At 47.2% G+C, this 17,038-nt stretch overlaps 2 protein-coding genes across 2 annotated transcripts; both read left to right on the forward strand.

Annotated features, from left to right (window-relative positions):
* The first annotated feature begins 888 nt into the window (after positions 1 to 888).
* On the forward strand, positions 889 to 9,392 carry LOC119386036 (cuticle protein 16.8). The gene is made up of 3 exons (XM_037653388.2): positions 889 to 1,022; positions 1,118 to 1,183; positions 6,864 to 9,392. The coding sequence occupies exons 1-3, from the start codon at positions 1,008 to 1,010 to the stop codon at positions 7,383 to 7,385; spliced, it is 603 nt and encodes a 200-aa protein (XP_037509316.2). The 5' UTR covers positions 889 to 1,007; the 3' UTR covers positions 7,386 to 9,392.
* Positions 9,393 to 12,565: 3,173 nt separating this feature from the next.
* On the forward strand, positions 12,566 to 13,533 carry LOC125757890 (cuticle protein 16.8-like). The gene is made up of 3 exons (XM_049414204.1): positions 12,566 to 12,673; positions 12,994 to 13,266; positions 13,360 to 13,533. Exons 1-3 carry the CDS (start codon positions 12,566 to 12,568, stop codon positions 13,531 to 13,533), a joined length of 555 nt encoding a protein of 184 aa, XP_049270161.1.
* The last annotated feature ends 3,505 nt before the right edge of the window (positions 13,534 to 17,038 follow it).

A 17,038-nucleotide genomic window follows, 5' to 3' on the forward strand; every position in this document is an offset into this window, starting at 1 on the left:
GTGCCGACGACTGAGTGCCAACGTGCGAGCAGCAACACCGGGAAGCGAGCCAACAGGAGAAGACTTAGGGAAACTTCGATTGTGCGCGGACGTACGGGAGCTTATGTTATGAATACAAGGACACCCTCACGGCGATGCCCTTTTGTCGGCTGTCTCTGATTCTCTGGGCCAGAAACTGATCAGAATATGCGTTCGGTAACGCAAATTGTTGCTCGAAAACCCACCGAAGCGATTCCGTATTATTGTTATCTTTCAACCCAGACGATGAAGCGACAACGGAAGCGCATATTTTAAATCGTTATTGCACCAGACAACCTGAACTGCTGGGAAAAACGTAAGACTGCCGTCACTTTATGGATGCGACCCGACTCTCCGCCGCCATCTGACTCTTTGACCAATCCTCCCGTATCACGCGATAATGCGGCGCGTTCCGGAACTGTTCATCGTAAAAGCGAAAACGTTCAGGTGGCCTTTTGGCGAGCACTCACTCGTGCAGGATAACCATCTTCGTTATTCTCCTCATTCTCGAGTTAAACGGATGCAACCGCAAACGTCTGCACGCCAGGAGAATGGGATACGAGTGGGTTGCACGCTGAGAAAAAGTTACGTACGACTGAGAAAAAAATGCAGCGTTGGCTTTAAAAAGAAAAGACAGCCAATTGCGTTGCAATGCGGTTCGAATATTTTGGATGTTATCGCTTTAGGAGGGCTGCACGTAGTCGTGACGGGGCTTCCTCCCGCCATCGTATATTGTCTGCCAATGTCTCTGTGACCTCTGGTAGAACAGCACTAGGGAAACACTTATGCATAGTTGATTCGTTGTTTTTTATCGTTGTTTTTCTCAAGATCTCCTCACTCACTTATACTAGCGTACATGCTCCCGAATCATGAATTACAGAATGAAAAATCACAGCCGTATATAACGAAGTCGACCGCGAGGATACGGTACCAGTAAGCTTTCCTCGCGTCCGTGTGCCTTCAGCAAGGAGGCCCGAAACCGTCCAGCGATGATGATCGTTAAGGTGCTGAGTTCTCTGTGCGAGTTCGTTGTTTGGAGTTACTGTTGCGACGTAAGGCACAGCGGTATGGTTCATACGGAATATTTCTGACGTTGCAGGTTTTGCTCCTGCTGTGCCTTACAGCTTACGCTGCCGGGCAAGTAGTTGTTCAACCTGTCCAACAGGTGAGTGTGTTAAGCGCATTGTTTATTCGCGCGTTGTTTGTGGTCTCGTGCAAATCCCGTTAATGCAATTCTAGTTAGGCAGTAAACGGAGCCGGGATATATTGTGAGAAGGTGTTGATGCGACTCATGGGCCGAAAGGGGGGTATATTTCTTGATGAAAAATTAAAAAAAAAAACTAGGAGATCTATTATTATGAAAGTATGACCCACGGTTCAACGTTGCTAAAAACAAGTGTATAAATTTGGTGTTACACTGGATGTAAGTTGCTAGATCTTCGCAGTGTAGCTTATATCCAAACAGCCTTTCTTTAAACCCATATGCACTGGGTCCGCGTGCCACAATTATGTTGGGCAGTTATTGTTGAAGATTTTATGAGGGTTTTTGCATCACTTACTTCAATCGCGATTTTCTCACATTGCGCAAAAGAAGGTACAAATTTAAATGAATACCGTGGAATTTTGCAATAAATTGCATATTTTGAAGAATACAGGAAATAATTTTTTATACACGCGATTGTACTCGATTGCTGACCCGAAGGTTGAGGGATCGAATCCCGACAGTGGCGGCCTGCATTTCGCTGGAGGTGAATTGCTAGAGGCCCGTTTACCTAGACTTAGGTGTACGTTAAAGAACACCACATGGTCCAAATTCCCGGATCCCTCCACTATACTCTAGAAAAAAAAGAGTATATGTGACTCCTTTCGGGGAGTAATAACTTGCCACATATATGACTGTCTTTATAGGGACACGTTAACTCTTTTTTTTGGGGTCACGTGACTCTCCGGAGAGCGTATAGTGATCTCCAGAGAGTTGACGTCTCAGAGATCATGGGTTCGACTCCTGCAACGGAACTTTTTCTTATAGTTGTTTTCGTTGCCATCTGATCGCGTTCATTTCTTTGACGTATTTTCGTGAGGGAAATACGTCATCAAAGTTTTGGTGGACCGCGGCATAAAACACTTTCGTTTTAAAAAGAGTAAAAAAACTCCTTTCTTTCTTAGAGAGTACGGTGTCCCTCATAATCATATCGTGCTTTTGGGAGTGAAACCCCAACAATTATTACTAATTTTTTTTGAAGTCTGACTGCTTCATATATTTAAACACATTATTATATCAAAAGCAATAGAGGCTACTGTGGCAGGGCGCCTCGCCTACTGTAACACGCACGCGCCGCGTAGTGTAAACGACGGACAGCCCAGCGCGCCCTCCCGGTGCGCTGTTCGGTTTACACCCCGAGAGCAGGCGCGTCCGGGAGCCTCTGAAATAAACGCTTTTTGTTACCAGCTAGCCGTGTGGAGAGTCGCTTTCTTTCGTGCTCCTCGAGAACACGACATGGTGTCAGAAGTGGGATCCTACTGCCGTCTCTTCTAGCCTCTGCTCTCGTCGTCCTCAACGGTCTCCAACGACCACGATGACGGACTCGGCTACGGCAGCTACGAACGCCGCGACAGGCTTCTCTTTAAAGCCTCCTCAGCCATTTACGTTTGATCAAGCCTCCGAGTGGCCTGCATGGATCCTCGAGTTCGACGACTACCGCTTTGCATCGGGTCTCGTCCACCAAGAGCGTGAAATGCAGGTGCGAACTCTGCTCTACGTAATGGGTCGCCAAGCGAGACAAATTTTCAACACGTTCTCGCTCTCCACGGAAGACAGCAAGAACTTTGACCTTGTCAAGGCGAAGTTTGACTCGCACTTCGTCCAAACGAGAAACGTCGTGTACGAGTCAGCGTGCTTCAATCGGCGGGAACAAGAGCCCTCCGAGACCGTCGACCAATACGTCACCGCCCTACACAACATGGCAGACAGGTGCGACTACGGTGACTTGCGGGATCGCCTCATCCGCGACCGCTTCGTACTGGGACTCCGCGACAAGAAGCTCTGCGAAGCCCTACAGATGGACGCTAACCTCACACTCGCCATGGCGCTCGCTAAGGCACGCCAAAAGGAGTCCGTGCACAAGCAGCAGCAGCAGCTCCTTCAGGCCTCCGGGGAACCGTCTTTCAAGTCAGAGTACACCGGTCTCGACGCCGTCTCCCACAATCGTCGCGGCAAAGGCAAGAACCTACCGCGACCGCATAACAACGCCACGAAATCAAGTATTCACTCGTGCGACTACTGCGGTGGAGCGCCTCATTCTCGTTCTCTGTGCCCAGCAAAGACTGAGAAGTGCTCAAAGTGCAACACAAGGGGACATTTCGCTCGTGTTTGCAGGAAAGTTCCGTCGTCAAGAGACATCTCAACGCTTGAGCAAGGAACCTCAGCGATGTTTCTTGGGGTGGTAAACCAACCAGCCGACGCTCAGCACGACTCAAGGCTTGTCGAAGTCGACCTGAACGGCTATCCACTGATCGCAAAGATCGACACCGGTGCCCAAGTTTCTGTTGTCCCGGCTACGTTTGCTGGAATTCCTGAACATCTCCAGCCAGCAAGAGAAACCCTCTCAGGACCGAGCGGCAGGGCACTTCAGGTCGTCGGGAAATTTGACGCAACGATCACGTGGAGGTCGCGAAGGTCGAACCAAGTCGTCTACGTTGTGCAGCAGCTGAAGCATCCACTCCTTGGATTACCTGCCATCGAAAGCTTGGGACTAGTCCAGTTTCTGTGTGCCACAGAACGCGTAGAGGGTGCACTCGTGGGTCTGCAAACTTCCGCCTTCGATCCAGTGAAGAAAGCTCAAAAAGAAGACGAGGTCTGCCAGCGTCTTTTGTGCTTTTGCCTCAACGGATGGCCGGAAAAACGCAACGTCCCAGCCCCCCTCTCTCCGTTTTGGCAGTACCGAACAAGTCTGTCTGAAAACGATGGCTACCTGCTGTACGGAACGCGCCTAGTGATTCCTCATTCTCTGAGAAGCGAAATTCTCACTCGCCTACATGAGGGGCACCAAGGCATCGGACGCTGCAGAGAAAGGGCAAAGCAGTCTGTGTGGTGGCCAGGAATCTCATCGGAACTCCAGCGAATGGTTTCTAACTGTGAAACTTGTGCTATAAACCGACCGCAAAGAGCCGAGCCGCTTCTGCCGACAGTTACACCAGAGCTTCCGTGGCAGATGGTGGGGATCGACTTATTCCAACTTGGGGGACAGAACTACCTGATATGTGTGGACTATCGCTCACGGTACCCCGAGATTGCACTCCTTGCTTCCACCTCCGCAGACGCCGTCATTAACCACCTCAAAAGCATTTTTGCTCGTCATGGCATCCCTGTGACAGTGGTATCCGACAACGGCCCGCAGTTCTCGAGCTCGGCATTCGCAGAATTCGCTAAAGCATACGGCTTCAACCACACCACGAGCAGCCCTGTTCATCCGCAGGCCAACGGGGAAGCGGAACGTGCCGTTCAAACAGTGAAACATCTGCTCGAGAAAGCAGACGATCCGTACCTCGCCCTACTGGCCTACAGAGACACGCCGGGGCCGACAGGCTTCAGCCCGGCTAAACTGCTCATGGGACGCCAGCTACGCTCTCGAGTTCCTGCATTTCCTGCCCTCCTAGTTCCCGGAAACGTCGACAACAAACAAGTGACGAAAAGGGACCTCGAAGCAAAACAACGCCAGAGGCGAACCTTCAACCGTCGTCATGCGGCTAAGGACCTACCAGCTCTCTCTCCAAACACCCGTGTCTGGGTGCGAGACCTCAAATGCGAGGGGGAGATAACTCAACAAGCAGACACTCCCCGCTCCTACTGGGTCAAAACAGAGCGCGGACACGTGCGTCGCAACAGAAAGATGCTCGTCCCATTGCCGGCCTCACAGAAGAAAGCGCAACCGCTTCCCTCCTCATTATTCTCCGACACTGACGACGAAGATTTCGAGCCGTCGACAGTCGCGGGACCGCTAGCTGCCCTCTACAATGGAGCTTCGTCCCAGCGAGGTGACCCGCTGCGAACCGACAGCAATAATTCACTGCCCAAGCCAGTCAACGATGCTGCAGCAGAGACATCGAGGGTTCCAGCAACAACCACCCGTTCCGGCCGCAGAGTGTTTGTGCCTGAACGTTACGGTTTAGTCACTTAAGAGAGGGAGATGTGGCAGGGCGCCTCGCCTACTGTAACACGCACGCGCCGCGTAGTGTAAACGACGGACAGCCCAGCGCGCCCTCCCGGTGCGCGGATCGGTTTACACCCCGAGAGCAGGCGCGTCCGGGAGCCTCTGAAATAAACGCTTTTTGTTACCAGCTAGCCGTGTGGAGAGTCGCTTTCTTTCGTGCTCCTCGAGAACACGACAGCTACATATTAGATTTCGCGATTTGAACAGCTCAACAATACTGCCCTTTCAATATGTGCACTCACTAGTATGGCTTGTCAGATGAATATTTACCGGGAAATCTTCGCTGACTAAAGCTATTTAGTCTGCTACACTGTTTTTACAATAGGTTGTGGAGGGCGCTTTTAATCAGTATTTTTAGCCGAAGAAAAATATTCAAGAACAGAACCAGCCATAACCATGCATTGGATTCGTTTTTTTCCTAGACATGAGCAGTCATTACGATGAAGTAAATTGTTTGAGCACAACTATGCTGCGAAGTTTTGCGATCGACATATTTGCACAGCGCTACGAGAACGACGACGTATGAAAGAACACAACACAGGCGCTGACTTCAACTGAATTTTTTAGCGAAAACGCTAGAAATATATACAGCTGATAACACCAGCACACATCAGCACAAACGCACAAACCTATTGCGTCAAAGCCAGATACGCGATTTCCTTTTTGATTAGGGCAACTGATGGCATGCTTACACAGAGGTCACCCAGCTGTTGGATTTCATTAGCTTCTATGATTTCGCGTGTAAGCTGCTCGCGGTGTTTCGCGACAACGGCGCACTTTTCAAATTCTGGTTTTCACCCCCAATCTCTACAATGTATGCCGAGATGACCTTGAACAGCTGTGGTGACATGATAGTGATGCTCTTTTAAACGCTCGTTCAAGCATCTGCCCGTTTGCCCAACGTACTTCTTACCACAAGACAACGGGATCAAGTACACAACGCCCACAACGCATTCTACAAACTGCCTCTTATGTTTTTTATTACAAATCACCAACTAGCCCATGCTGCCGTTCTGTGAAGTTTTGCGCACATAATAATTCATTCGTGTAATGATTTGACAATTGACAAGCAAAGCCTGGTGTGTATATAAATTTTCCTTTACGTATACGGCAATTTTCTCCTGAACTCGTCAGAAATTAAGTTAAATAAATCCAGGAGTTCTGTGGTACGCAGCAGTTCTCGGCTATCGTCTATCCTTAATTTTTGGGCCCAGTATTTCACAAAGGTTCACTTGAATTGATGAACGGAGCCGCATATGTTATTGGGAACATACGGGAATTAACGAAAGAGATAAAGGGCACCAGGAAGTCTCAGAACGCAGGCTAAATCACTGCAAGTGCATTGGTCAAAATGAAAGAATTGCTAATAATTCTTGCAATCAAGCTAGGTTAGTCGGCATTCGTCCTTTCTAGTCTTGCGGTATCACAGAAGCTTAGTGAAGATAGGAAAATCTACTGGTATCGAAGAAATAAAATGTAGAGGAAAAGTGTTCAACGTGTCTACAATTACAGTCTTCACAACAGCAATACCCACAAGGTAGCCTGCTGTTTTTGTGGCCAGCTCTACATGTAAAACGGTGCAGCACTGGGTCATACGTCTCTTCCTCACTCGTCGCACAATATGAACTCTTTCAGGTGGAGTCACCTCCTCAACCTTATAGCTTCAGCTATGACACCACTGACGAGTTCGGCACCCGGATGACCCGCGAGGAGACCAGTGACGAGAACAACCACAAGGTCGGATCCTACAGCTACACGGATGCGAATGGCCTCTCGCGGACTGTGCGCTACGTCGCCGACGCTGAGGGCTTCCACGTCACCATTGAGACTAACGAGCCCGGCACTCGAACCTCCAACCCTGCCGACGCGCAGATCACCTCTACTGCCGTCGAGCCGCCGCCTCAAGCTGCTCCTGTCGCCGTGCAGGCACTACATGGTGCCCCGGCTGCCGTAGCTGTGCACGCTGGCCCGACTGCCGTAGCCCTGCATGCGGCTCCTGCGGAAGCCGTCGCTTTGCACGCTCATCCAGCTGCCGTACATGCGGCGCCAGTTGCCGTACACGCAGCGCCTGTGACCCTGCACGCCGCGCCCGTCTCATTCGCAACGGCGCAGCACGCAGTGCCCCTATCAGTTGTGGGGCGAGCTAAAAGTCGTTAAACGATGTCCAAAGACGCGCCCGCTTAGAAATCAGGGAGTGGAATTTTGCAGCCCCTTTGGTCCTTACGTATTGTCTCACCGTGGCTTGTAACTCTCGGAGGCGTGGCGACCAGCACGTTGGTTGAATACTTTGCGTTGAATGTGTCGTACAAAGCTTAATTATGCGTCAAGATACCTCGTTATACTAGTACTCATGTTCCTTTTCAAATTTCTTGTATGTTGAAATATCTAACACCACTGTGTTCGGTACACTACAGAAAAGCGGCCCAGGCATGTTACCAGATCACATACTGAGCATTCTAAGAACAAGGAAAAAAGGAGTATCTGTTACTCTTTTCCGTGATTCTTGACTTCCTACCTACGTGACTCCCTTTATAGAGACAAGTTAACTCTCTTTCGAGCCCCACGACTCCGCGGCTAGAGTATTGTGATATCCAAAGAGGGTTCACGTGTCTGTTTAAACAGAGTCATACACGTGGCAAAACAGAACTCACAAAAAAGAGTCAAATGACTATTTTTTTTCTCAGGGTGTGCCACCATAGCTTGTCCCTCCTTCGGCCCCGTACGCCAACAATATTACGTACGTTCGCTGCACTAGTTTCTTTGATGGTTGCAATTTAACCAGAATCTTTCACGATGTGGGGTGGACAAGATGTTTTTGACAGGACTTTTTTTGGTGTCCCCAGCTGATCCTCAATCATATACCAATGTACTACGCTAGAAAAGCACCGGGAGTTCCTCTATTTCAGACACCGCAGTCCGGTAATGCACTTTGTCTATTCCTACCACCAGGATTCTTCAGAAACGACGTCTCAACTTCACTACATTCACATAGTAGCCGACACCACCTTCTCGTAAATATTTCTCTCAGCTATCAACACGCAGCATAAAGCGCAGATGAAGCTTCACTTGCTGATCTGCACTTAAGTTTTTTTAGTCACAATGCGGAGTACATTGGAGGGAGACTCTAGGATATGCAAGCTTTTTTTTTGTTGGTTTAGTGAATACGCTTTAACAGACTAAGCAATTGTTTTAATTTACGCCATCATATTAACATGGATGTTGGTACTGACTACTCTAACAATCGTGTTTCTGTGCTCCAGCGCTCACCTGAGGGACCTTTCGGGAACTACAGCTTATGTAACAATGTGTACTTGTTTTCGAAACGCCAAAGTGATTGTTATATATCGAGTGTTTGTTTACATAAGTATGTAAATGTGTGATGTCTTGCAAGCTATATAGAAGAAACGAACCTCTTCCAGCTTTTTGTGTTTGCTCAGAGCGTATGTTTTAACCATGTGCATTCTACCTAAGATATCTTTCCTTAAGCAGTACTAACAAATTAACGTGAAAGCGTGTTAAGTAGTGCTATACAGTTCGCCATGTGATACACTTGGTAACTGCTTGAAACATGAAGACCATCTAGAAGCTGAGAATGAAAAAAAGTCTGTCAAAAGAATACGAACACAGAATAAAGAGACCCAGTGTCTTTTTTTTAACACGAAAGAAGTTTCAGTAAAAAAATGGGAACCCTTATTTCGCATTTAGACTTTAGATTTCTACAGCCTGAGAGTCCGTTCTTGATCAGGATGGCACCGGATCGGGAAGGATCGATGTGAAGTAATGATAAATCGCATCTGTTGATTACCTAAAGCCTTGTCGTAAGCTTCACGGCATATTCAGTGTAATCGCTTTAGAGAAATCACAGTCAAAAGAAGAAATAAGCTGTGACAATTGTAGAACGAAAATATCTTCAGATTTGTGAACCATTTCAGGGCAGGGGCATTATCCCAGTGCGAAACTAATTTGAAAGACGTGAAACGTGCTTGAGCTGCACGAATATATTTGCTTAGTGCTGACTTCACTACAGGTTTTCTAAAGCGCAATTCCTGATCATTACAAACACAGAAAATAAAAGAAAAAAAATCGCAGGGCAAGAAATCATCTCTTAAGTTGAGAGGAAGCGCCTGTTGTGTGTGTTCTTTCAGCCCTGGTTTTCTGTGTGTTGCTGTTCGTTTAGAAAAAAAGAAACTGAAAAATTCTAGACTTCTGTTTGTTTTTCTTTGACTAGTCCACTGTTGCTCGCAATATTAGGGTCAGCGCGGCAGAACAGCGCAATAAACGCGGCAGTGAACACACAAAACACAGCGCCCTGCGTTCAGTGCCACGTTTTTTGCGCTGTTTGCCACAATGTGCATGAACCAACTAACCCACCTAAAAACCCTTGTGCATTACGATCAGCTTTTATTATACTATACCAACATGTACACACTCCCCGCACATGTCCGTTTGTTTGGTTCGAATGCTTCGAATGGTGCGCTGGTGCAGTATACTGTGTCAACTACTTGCGTAATAAAACTAATGCTTTCATTTATGCGTCTGTTTCCTTTTCTGCTCCCATATGGCGATAAGAAAAAAAAAACGGAAAGAAGATCGACTGCTTTGGTTACACTATATACATCAGTGTTGTTTAACACTCTCCCACATTGCCTTTTAGCGGGTGAAAATAAAGGATAGTTCATTAAAAACAAATCGCCAGGCCTGCTCCGAACACGCAGCACTGTCACAGTGAAAGCTAGAAGAGCGACCTTTCTAGAGCTTGTTGTCAACTCCCTAAGAGTAACTAGTACCAGTACGCTTGTAAGGTACCCACTACGCCATAAATCCCTCATAAGTCCTTCATAATCATATCGTGGTTTTGGGACGTTAAACCCCAGATATTATTAGCATTGTTACGCCATAAGTAATAATTTTTCCAAAGAAGACAACCACCCACTACGTCATCATTGGTCATCCTGCGCAGAAGCGTGGTACCCGCTGCACATCTGTGAGGCAATATGTGGACTTTGTGCTGTGACTGATGATGATGAAGAACTATAACTGAACCCTATTGTAATGGGTTAGAATCATTCAACGACGAACTCGTTGCGCAATTGGCATTGTGTGACGCCTGGTTGTTATTGTACTCTTCTGCCACGCTAAATTACATATGTTAACACAATTTCATGCCCGACATGACGCCTATATAGTGCCTTTTTGCGGAGAAGTTCCAAGCACCGGAGTGGGTCTGTGGTAGAATACTCGTCTGCCCCGCAGAAAGGGCCCGGGTACAAATCCCACCCGCTCATGAATATGTTTTTCTGACTTCAGTTTTTTTTTCTTTTTCGCGCGATAGCGGTCACGGACACCGGCGGCGGCGGCCGCGGTCAACTACGGCGCCGTAACCGGCTGTTGTTGGGATCTCATAGCAGCTTTTGCTGTAAAATAATGGCTGCATGTTAGCAACGCAGGTGCAAACTATAGTACTGAGCAATACGCCTTTTTTAGATATTACTGCATGGCGCATTGCCCGTTCTTTATTTGCACGTTGTCGTGGTGCAGAAATTGAATTAGAGAAAAGCCTAAAACGCCACAAGCAGACCACAACAAAACGCTCATGGAATGAGTTTACTGTGGTGACGGAAAGCTGTTAGTGTTCAGCACATTAGGTTAACGCCCGCCAAAATTTTCAAACCGCTCTCCACGAAGTTTGAGTATACATCGGGCAACAAAACTCAAAGTGTCAGTCGTCCGTGTTGATAGAATCTGGTACAGAAGCTCGGTTTATGCACACAGTAACTATTGATTTATGAGGTTTTGCATTCTGCGCAAGAACATTGCAGGACCATATGTCTAAAATGATGGGGATACAGCCGCTTCCGCATTGAGAGGTCGCATACTGGCAGGGTGCAACTGCGAGAGGTGTTATTAGGACCCTGAAGTTATTTGACGTGGACTGAGCTCACAATTCAGTGTAGCCGAACAAAATGCTTTAACACATATTTTAAATCCGGCATGATTAATGGATAGCGCGGTGGCTCATGTATTGCTGCAGTAATATTGAAATGAGCAAACACTGAAGCACGTCGTTATTGTCTTTGTGAATACGCTCGTGCAAGTTACTTCCAAGTGTAAAAAAAATGTGCACACTTCTGCTTTTGCCTGCAGGAATGGCTAACCATGAAAATTTCAAAACGTTTGTTACTGAAAGCTGGTGCTCCGTTGCAGGTGCTCCGTCGCCCCGACGGAGCTCCTGCAATGAACAGTGGGCATCACTCGTTCGACATCTGTTTCCATATTATGATACCTGACTTACATGCCTTGCCTTAGCGTGTGCCGCCGTAAGCCCATTCACTAAGCTAAGACGTTTGTTTAACTGGCCATAAGTAATCTTGATGACAAAGCAAGGCAGTAGCAGTTATTTATTGTAGGGCGTCCTAGGTGCATAACAGGTCTGAATATTAAAATGTGGTTTCACTGCAGTTCATAATATCAGAGGAAAGCTTTCGAAGGTGCAATTTCAGCAAATTTGACAGAAGAAAAACAAGAATTCAAGGCCATTCCATCGGGGTACGGAATTATATCCCGCAAGCAATGTCATCTTCATAATTATTTCTATCTTTAGCGATGTCTAACCCCACATTGGTTGCTAGAGCATGATTTTATCTGTTAACATTTGTCAACGTAGTTCACCAACTTTTTCTTTCTACTCAATGCATCGTGTATCTCAACTTGTACAATCGAGTTTTCCCCTTTCTCTTGTCAGGCTGAGCAACTATCTTCTTCCTTTAATTAAAGACACTAAGGGCCTGCATTATAGACAAAAACCTATAAAAAAGCTTTCCGCACGTGGAGGAATTTCAGCTTGCACGCAGGGTCACAGCATTCAGAGCAGCTGCCTTTCTGAGCAAGTTGCTCGACGACATCCGCATAGTAAGCGGAGGAGGGGGTGCGTCTCACGACCACCGTGAACTCGGAGGAAAGCTAAGCCGAGAGAATAGAAGGCGACGAAACAAGAGTCACTGACTTCTAGCGACCTTGCCATACGACTCACGTCCGGCGCCTTTACAAAACTTGAGAGGAGGTGCAGTGCCGTACTGCGTCCGCTGGTCGCTCTTTTATGATACAGCTGACCATGCCGTACCTGAATGTATCATCCAATAATAGCTGGTCACGTTCAATACTCCTTAAAGCATCAGACTAATTCATCTTGGGGACCTGTATAAAAGCAACAGCGCGGGCTGCGAAGGACCATTCTCGTTCTCATCTCGACAAGAGGAACAACAAGCCGCCATGTACACCAAGGTGCAGTGGAGCTCATCTCTGTAGCATTTGTGCCATTCTCTAGTTGTCCGACATCGATGGGGACGAGCGAGGGGCTTACACATTTTTTTTTCTGGCGCCATGCATTGCAGGTCTTTCTTTGCTGCCTTCTGGCCGTCGCTGCCTCTGCTCCAGTTGAGGAATACGTGAGTTTTCGTTCAATGTCCACTCATTGTTTACGTTAGCGTCAATGCAAATTATGGGAACTTTACTTTAGAAGTACGGTTTGTTGAGCTCGCCGGTAATCAACACGCCCCGGGAAAATTTAACTTAACGCGGAGTTATGTGGTACTCAGAAGCAGTAAACACAATTCAGCGCCTAATAGAAGAACATAATCTTCTACTACGCACAAACGTCCCATCCATTGAAATGTTTTCTGTGAGAATACAGCATGCCCGAACAGAGGAAAAATGAGTAGACTTCTAACAATGACACTTACATTCCTGCTGTGATTCCTCCGTGCAGCCACCACAGCCATACAGCTTCAGCTACGACACCACCGACGAGTTTGGCACCCGCCTGACCCGCGAGGAGTCCGGTGACGCCAACAACAACAAGGTCGGCTCCTACAGCTACACCGATGCCTCCGGCATCTCCCGTACCGTCAAGTACACCGCCGACGCCGAGGGCTTCCACGTGACCGTCGAGACCAACGAGCCAGGAACCAAGACCTCCAACCCAGCCGATGCCCTGTACACCTCCGCCGCCGTTGAGGTCGCCCCAGCCCCAGCTGCCCCTGTCGTCGCTAAGCCTGTTGTCGCCGCCGTGAAGCCCGTGGTCGTTCAGGCCGCCCCAGCTCCAGTTACCGTTCACGCCGTTCAGGCCGTGCAGCCAGCCCAGTTCGCCGTGCACGCTGTGCACCCAGCTCAGTACGCCGTTCACGCTGTGCACCCAGCTCAGTACGCCGTTCACGCTGCACCCGTTTCCTACGCCACTGCCCACCACGTGACCCCCTTGACCCTTGTCCACCAAGCTCCTTTCACCATCGGCAAGGCCAAGGCTTAAGCAAACCATCTTCATACATCACGAACACAGACCATGAAAACAAACAAGATGATCACACACGCACACATGGCTGCTGCTGGAGGCCCCGGCAACCCATCGTCAATCACGGCTGAACAAATCCTACACAGACTGTTAATGTTGAAAAAAGAAGTTTATAACTTGTTTCCGTTGAGAAAGACATTTTAAATAAATACAAGTTTATTCGCAACTTCGTGAAGTTTTTGTTGCAGTCCACATCTTGCATTTCATTATGCAGGACGTATGAATCAGGGGCGTAGCCAGAAATTTTTTTCGGGGGGGGGGGGGGGGGTGTTCAACCATACTTTGTGTATATTCGTGCGTGCGTTTGTATGTGTGCGTGTATATATACGCAAGCAAAACTGAAAAATTTCGGGGGGGGGGGGGTTTGAACCCCCCCAACCCCCCCCCCCCCTTGGCTACGCCCCTGGTATGAATGGATTGTTCACACTGCCGTATCTTGTTATTTTCGAGAAGTCAAAAAGAATCTTCGCCTGCTGCCTTGTTTCTGATTTCTCGCCGTAAGTCATCGAAACCAATCCTTGCGCTGCTGAACATGTAGCACCTTTAAAATGAAATACGCACGTCATTATTTTCTTTTCATAGGGAGATCGGCACGTGGAAGCAAGACTTGATGGGAAAAAATCTGGATGGACGATTCTAAGGCTTCTAACACGATCTTTGCGATCACTCAACGAATACATATGACTTTCTGTACGAACGAAGAGCAAAATATTCTGTTTTATCACAATTCGCCAACTAGGCATTCGCGAAGATATTCTTTAAAGGCTGATATATTTGCAATCCTCCCCTTTGTCACATATTATTATCTGCAATGTTGTTATGTAATTCTGTGAAACTTGCATTTTTGTGCTCTCTTTTGGTATGACCAAAATTATGATAACAAAATGTTGAGGTGAAAGAGCGTGAATGACGGGGCAGCGAAATAACAAACGGGGCAAAGTGCTGCATAAATAAAGCTGAGAACGCTCGCTCAAATTGATGCTCATCATCGATATTTCGTAGCGTTGCCTCTCCCGACAATAATACGTCGCAAGTAGTGAGAACCATGGCGCGTGCACGGCGCCGGTCGTGAGCGATAGATCATAAGACAAGCATGAATCTAACATAAAGAGTCACGGCAAAACAGCGGTTGAGGGTAGGGATGGTAATATCGATGAATCATTAATCGATTATTCGATGAAAAGTGTCCCGCCAAATGATTAAACTTCGTCGATATCCGACTTTTATTCGACTTAATCGATGAAAGAGTTTCGTTTAAACGACCTAAAGGGGTACCGGCACAATATTTCGCGGCCGACATAGCCTGCGGGATCGATTCCGGTGAACACGCGTATATCATCTGCAAAATACCAACAGAGAATATAGCTTAGAAGTTATTTTAAATGAATTTTGAAGTTTGCGTGAGTTATCGACATCCTCGCGCTACTGACACTCTCGAAGCGGACCCCTGGGGACCCCCTACTTTCCTCAAGTGACCAGGCTGCAACAAGTTATAATGACGTCATAGCCGCCATGTTTTTTTTTTGCCGCGTTTTCTCCAGCAGCCTTCTTCTCGGTGGCTCCTCGCGAACCACGCGGATGTTCGTTACAGTTCTTGCTTCAGTTAGTGCGGGGCAGGCGAATCAGAGCGATACTCTTGCGTCGACTGCTTTCTCGAGTCCGGATTGATGGCTCAGCCGTCGAAGTCAAGCGCTTGCCTCTCTTACCCCGCACCATCCATGCATTCCGTCGCGCAGCCAGCCTTGGCGAGAGAACATTCGGTGAAAACGTATCCTGCCTATGATTCTTGTTCTATCACTAAACCTTATTAGTGAAAAACACTTGAGGACGCTTGCGCTTCGTCTTCAAGAGTAGAACGCGATAGCGTGATCGGGCACCATTCGCATCGTCTTCTAATTCGCTTGCCAGGCATCGCTTCGTCGCTTCTCTGTAGACATCTCAGCCGTAGAGCACTGAAAAGAGCTGCTGTGCACGTAACATTGGCGATTTGAATCTCTCCTAGAATACATGCCTATACAAGTGCAGTTGCGCAGTGCCCAATACGCCATAACTCATCATATTCTGAATCAGCGAAGTACCCACTACGCGTCCGTAAGGCGATACGCGGAGTTGCATACTTTTTTGATGCTGTTGCTGCTGATGATGACTAGTTATTCCTGAGGGCTTTTTTACGGGCAGGCCTTTAAACCACACTCTCGTTGCGCAATGCACATGGTGGGACGTAAAATGAAATTTTACCGATCTGCTACGCAATATCATATGCTTTAACGGGACTCCACGCACCACATGACGCCTCTATACGGTTTTTTGAGAACCAGTTTTAAGCACTGGCATGACTGTGGTAAAACACTTTCATGTCAAGCAGAAGGCCTGGGTTCGATTCCCACTCGAACCCGAGATTTTTATTATGTGTTTCTTTGCATCCACCTTGATTTTTAGCTCGAAACCAACGACGCACACACACACAGCGGCATTTCAGCTCCATGAGCTCTTTAACGCTGTCGCATTAAAAATGTATTGTTTGAGGTTGTTTTAATCGATTTATAGTCGTGAGCAGTATGCAATGGAACACAGAATTCGTGTTTAATCAGCGATTACTTGCAATGTGCCAATATGAATGCTACATACTGAATTTCATAAGATACCTTTCTGCTTAAGCATTTACTGTTATGGACACTTTTGCGCTTTTCAACGGCATTAAGCCACTATTACACGCAAAAAAAAAACACGCATCTCCACGAAGTGAATCATGACTAGGGAGCGAAGCTCTGGGTATCGTATGGGTGAGTAACCGTGCGTTGCCCGAGCGTTGCCCCATATAATGTAAATGGAGTGACATAAAGTGACATAAAGTGACATAAAGAGTAGGCGACAAACGTAGGTCCTAAGGTCCATAATGTGTACGTTTAAGTCGCCGAGTAGTATGAAGGGTTCGCGCTTGTAAGAGTTTTTTATTGTTCTGTCACAAATATGATTCATGTTTGTCAATTGTAAACTTTTTTATTCACATACACACATATATGTAATGTAAATTGAGTGACATAAAGTGACATAAAGAGTCGACGACAAAGCCAGGTCCTAAGGTCCATAGTGTGTGCGATGAAGTCGCCGACTAGTATAAAGGGTTTGTGCTTGTAGGCGTTTTATATTGTTCCGTCGCAATAATGATTGAGATTAGTCTATTGTTAAACCTGATGTTTGGATTTTACACGGTGCTGTGCCGTGAAAAACGGACAAGCCCCGACCCTAAGTTGCTTCGCCCCTAAAGGTAATTGAGTGTTCCATCTCATACAGGGCTGGGCAAAGATACTTTGAAATTGTATCGCGATACGATACAAGATACTCGGGCAAGAAGTATTTGGAATACAGATACAAGATACTCGCGGAATAATTGTATCGGATACGATACTTCCCAATTTTATCTTAAGATACTTCGATACATTTGCAAATTTGCTGTTATATA

Source organism: Rhipicephalus sanguineus, chromosome 3, assembly GCF_013339695.2.
Source record: "Rhipicephalus sanguineus isolate Rsan-2018 chromosome 3, BIME_Rsan_1.4, whole genome shotgun sequence".
Classification (NCBI taxonomy): domain Eukaryota; kingdom Metazoa; phylum Arthropoda; class Arachnida; order Ixodida; family Ixodidae; genus Rhipicephalus; species Rhipicephalus sanguineus.

Bases quoted from the DNA above. Each gene is read 5' to 3' on its own strand.
- LOC119386036 (XM_037653388.2), top strand. The intron at 1,184-6,863 runs GTGAGTGTGTTA...GAACTCTTTCAG, and splicing joins TTGTTCAACCTGTCCAACAG to GTGGAGTCACCTCCTCAACC.
- LOC125757890 (XM_049414204.1), top strand. From the start codon at position 12,566: ATGGGGACGAGCGAGGGGCTTACACATTTTTTTTTCTGGCGCCATGCA. The intron at 12,674-12,993 runs GTGAGTTTTCGT...TCCTCCGTGCAG, and splicing joins CTGCTCCAGTTGAGGAATAC to CCACCACAGCCATACAGCTT. The intron at 13,267-13,359 runs GTCGTCGCTAAG...CAGGCCGTGCAG, and splicing joins CCCCAGCCCCAGCTGCCCCT to CCAGCCCAGTTCGCCGTGCA.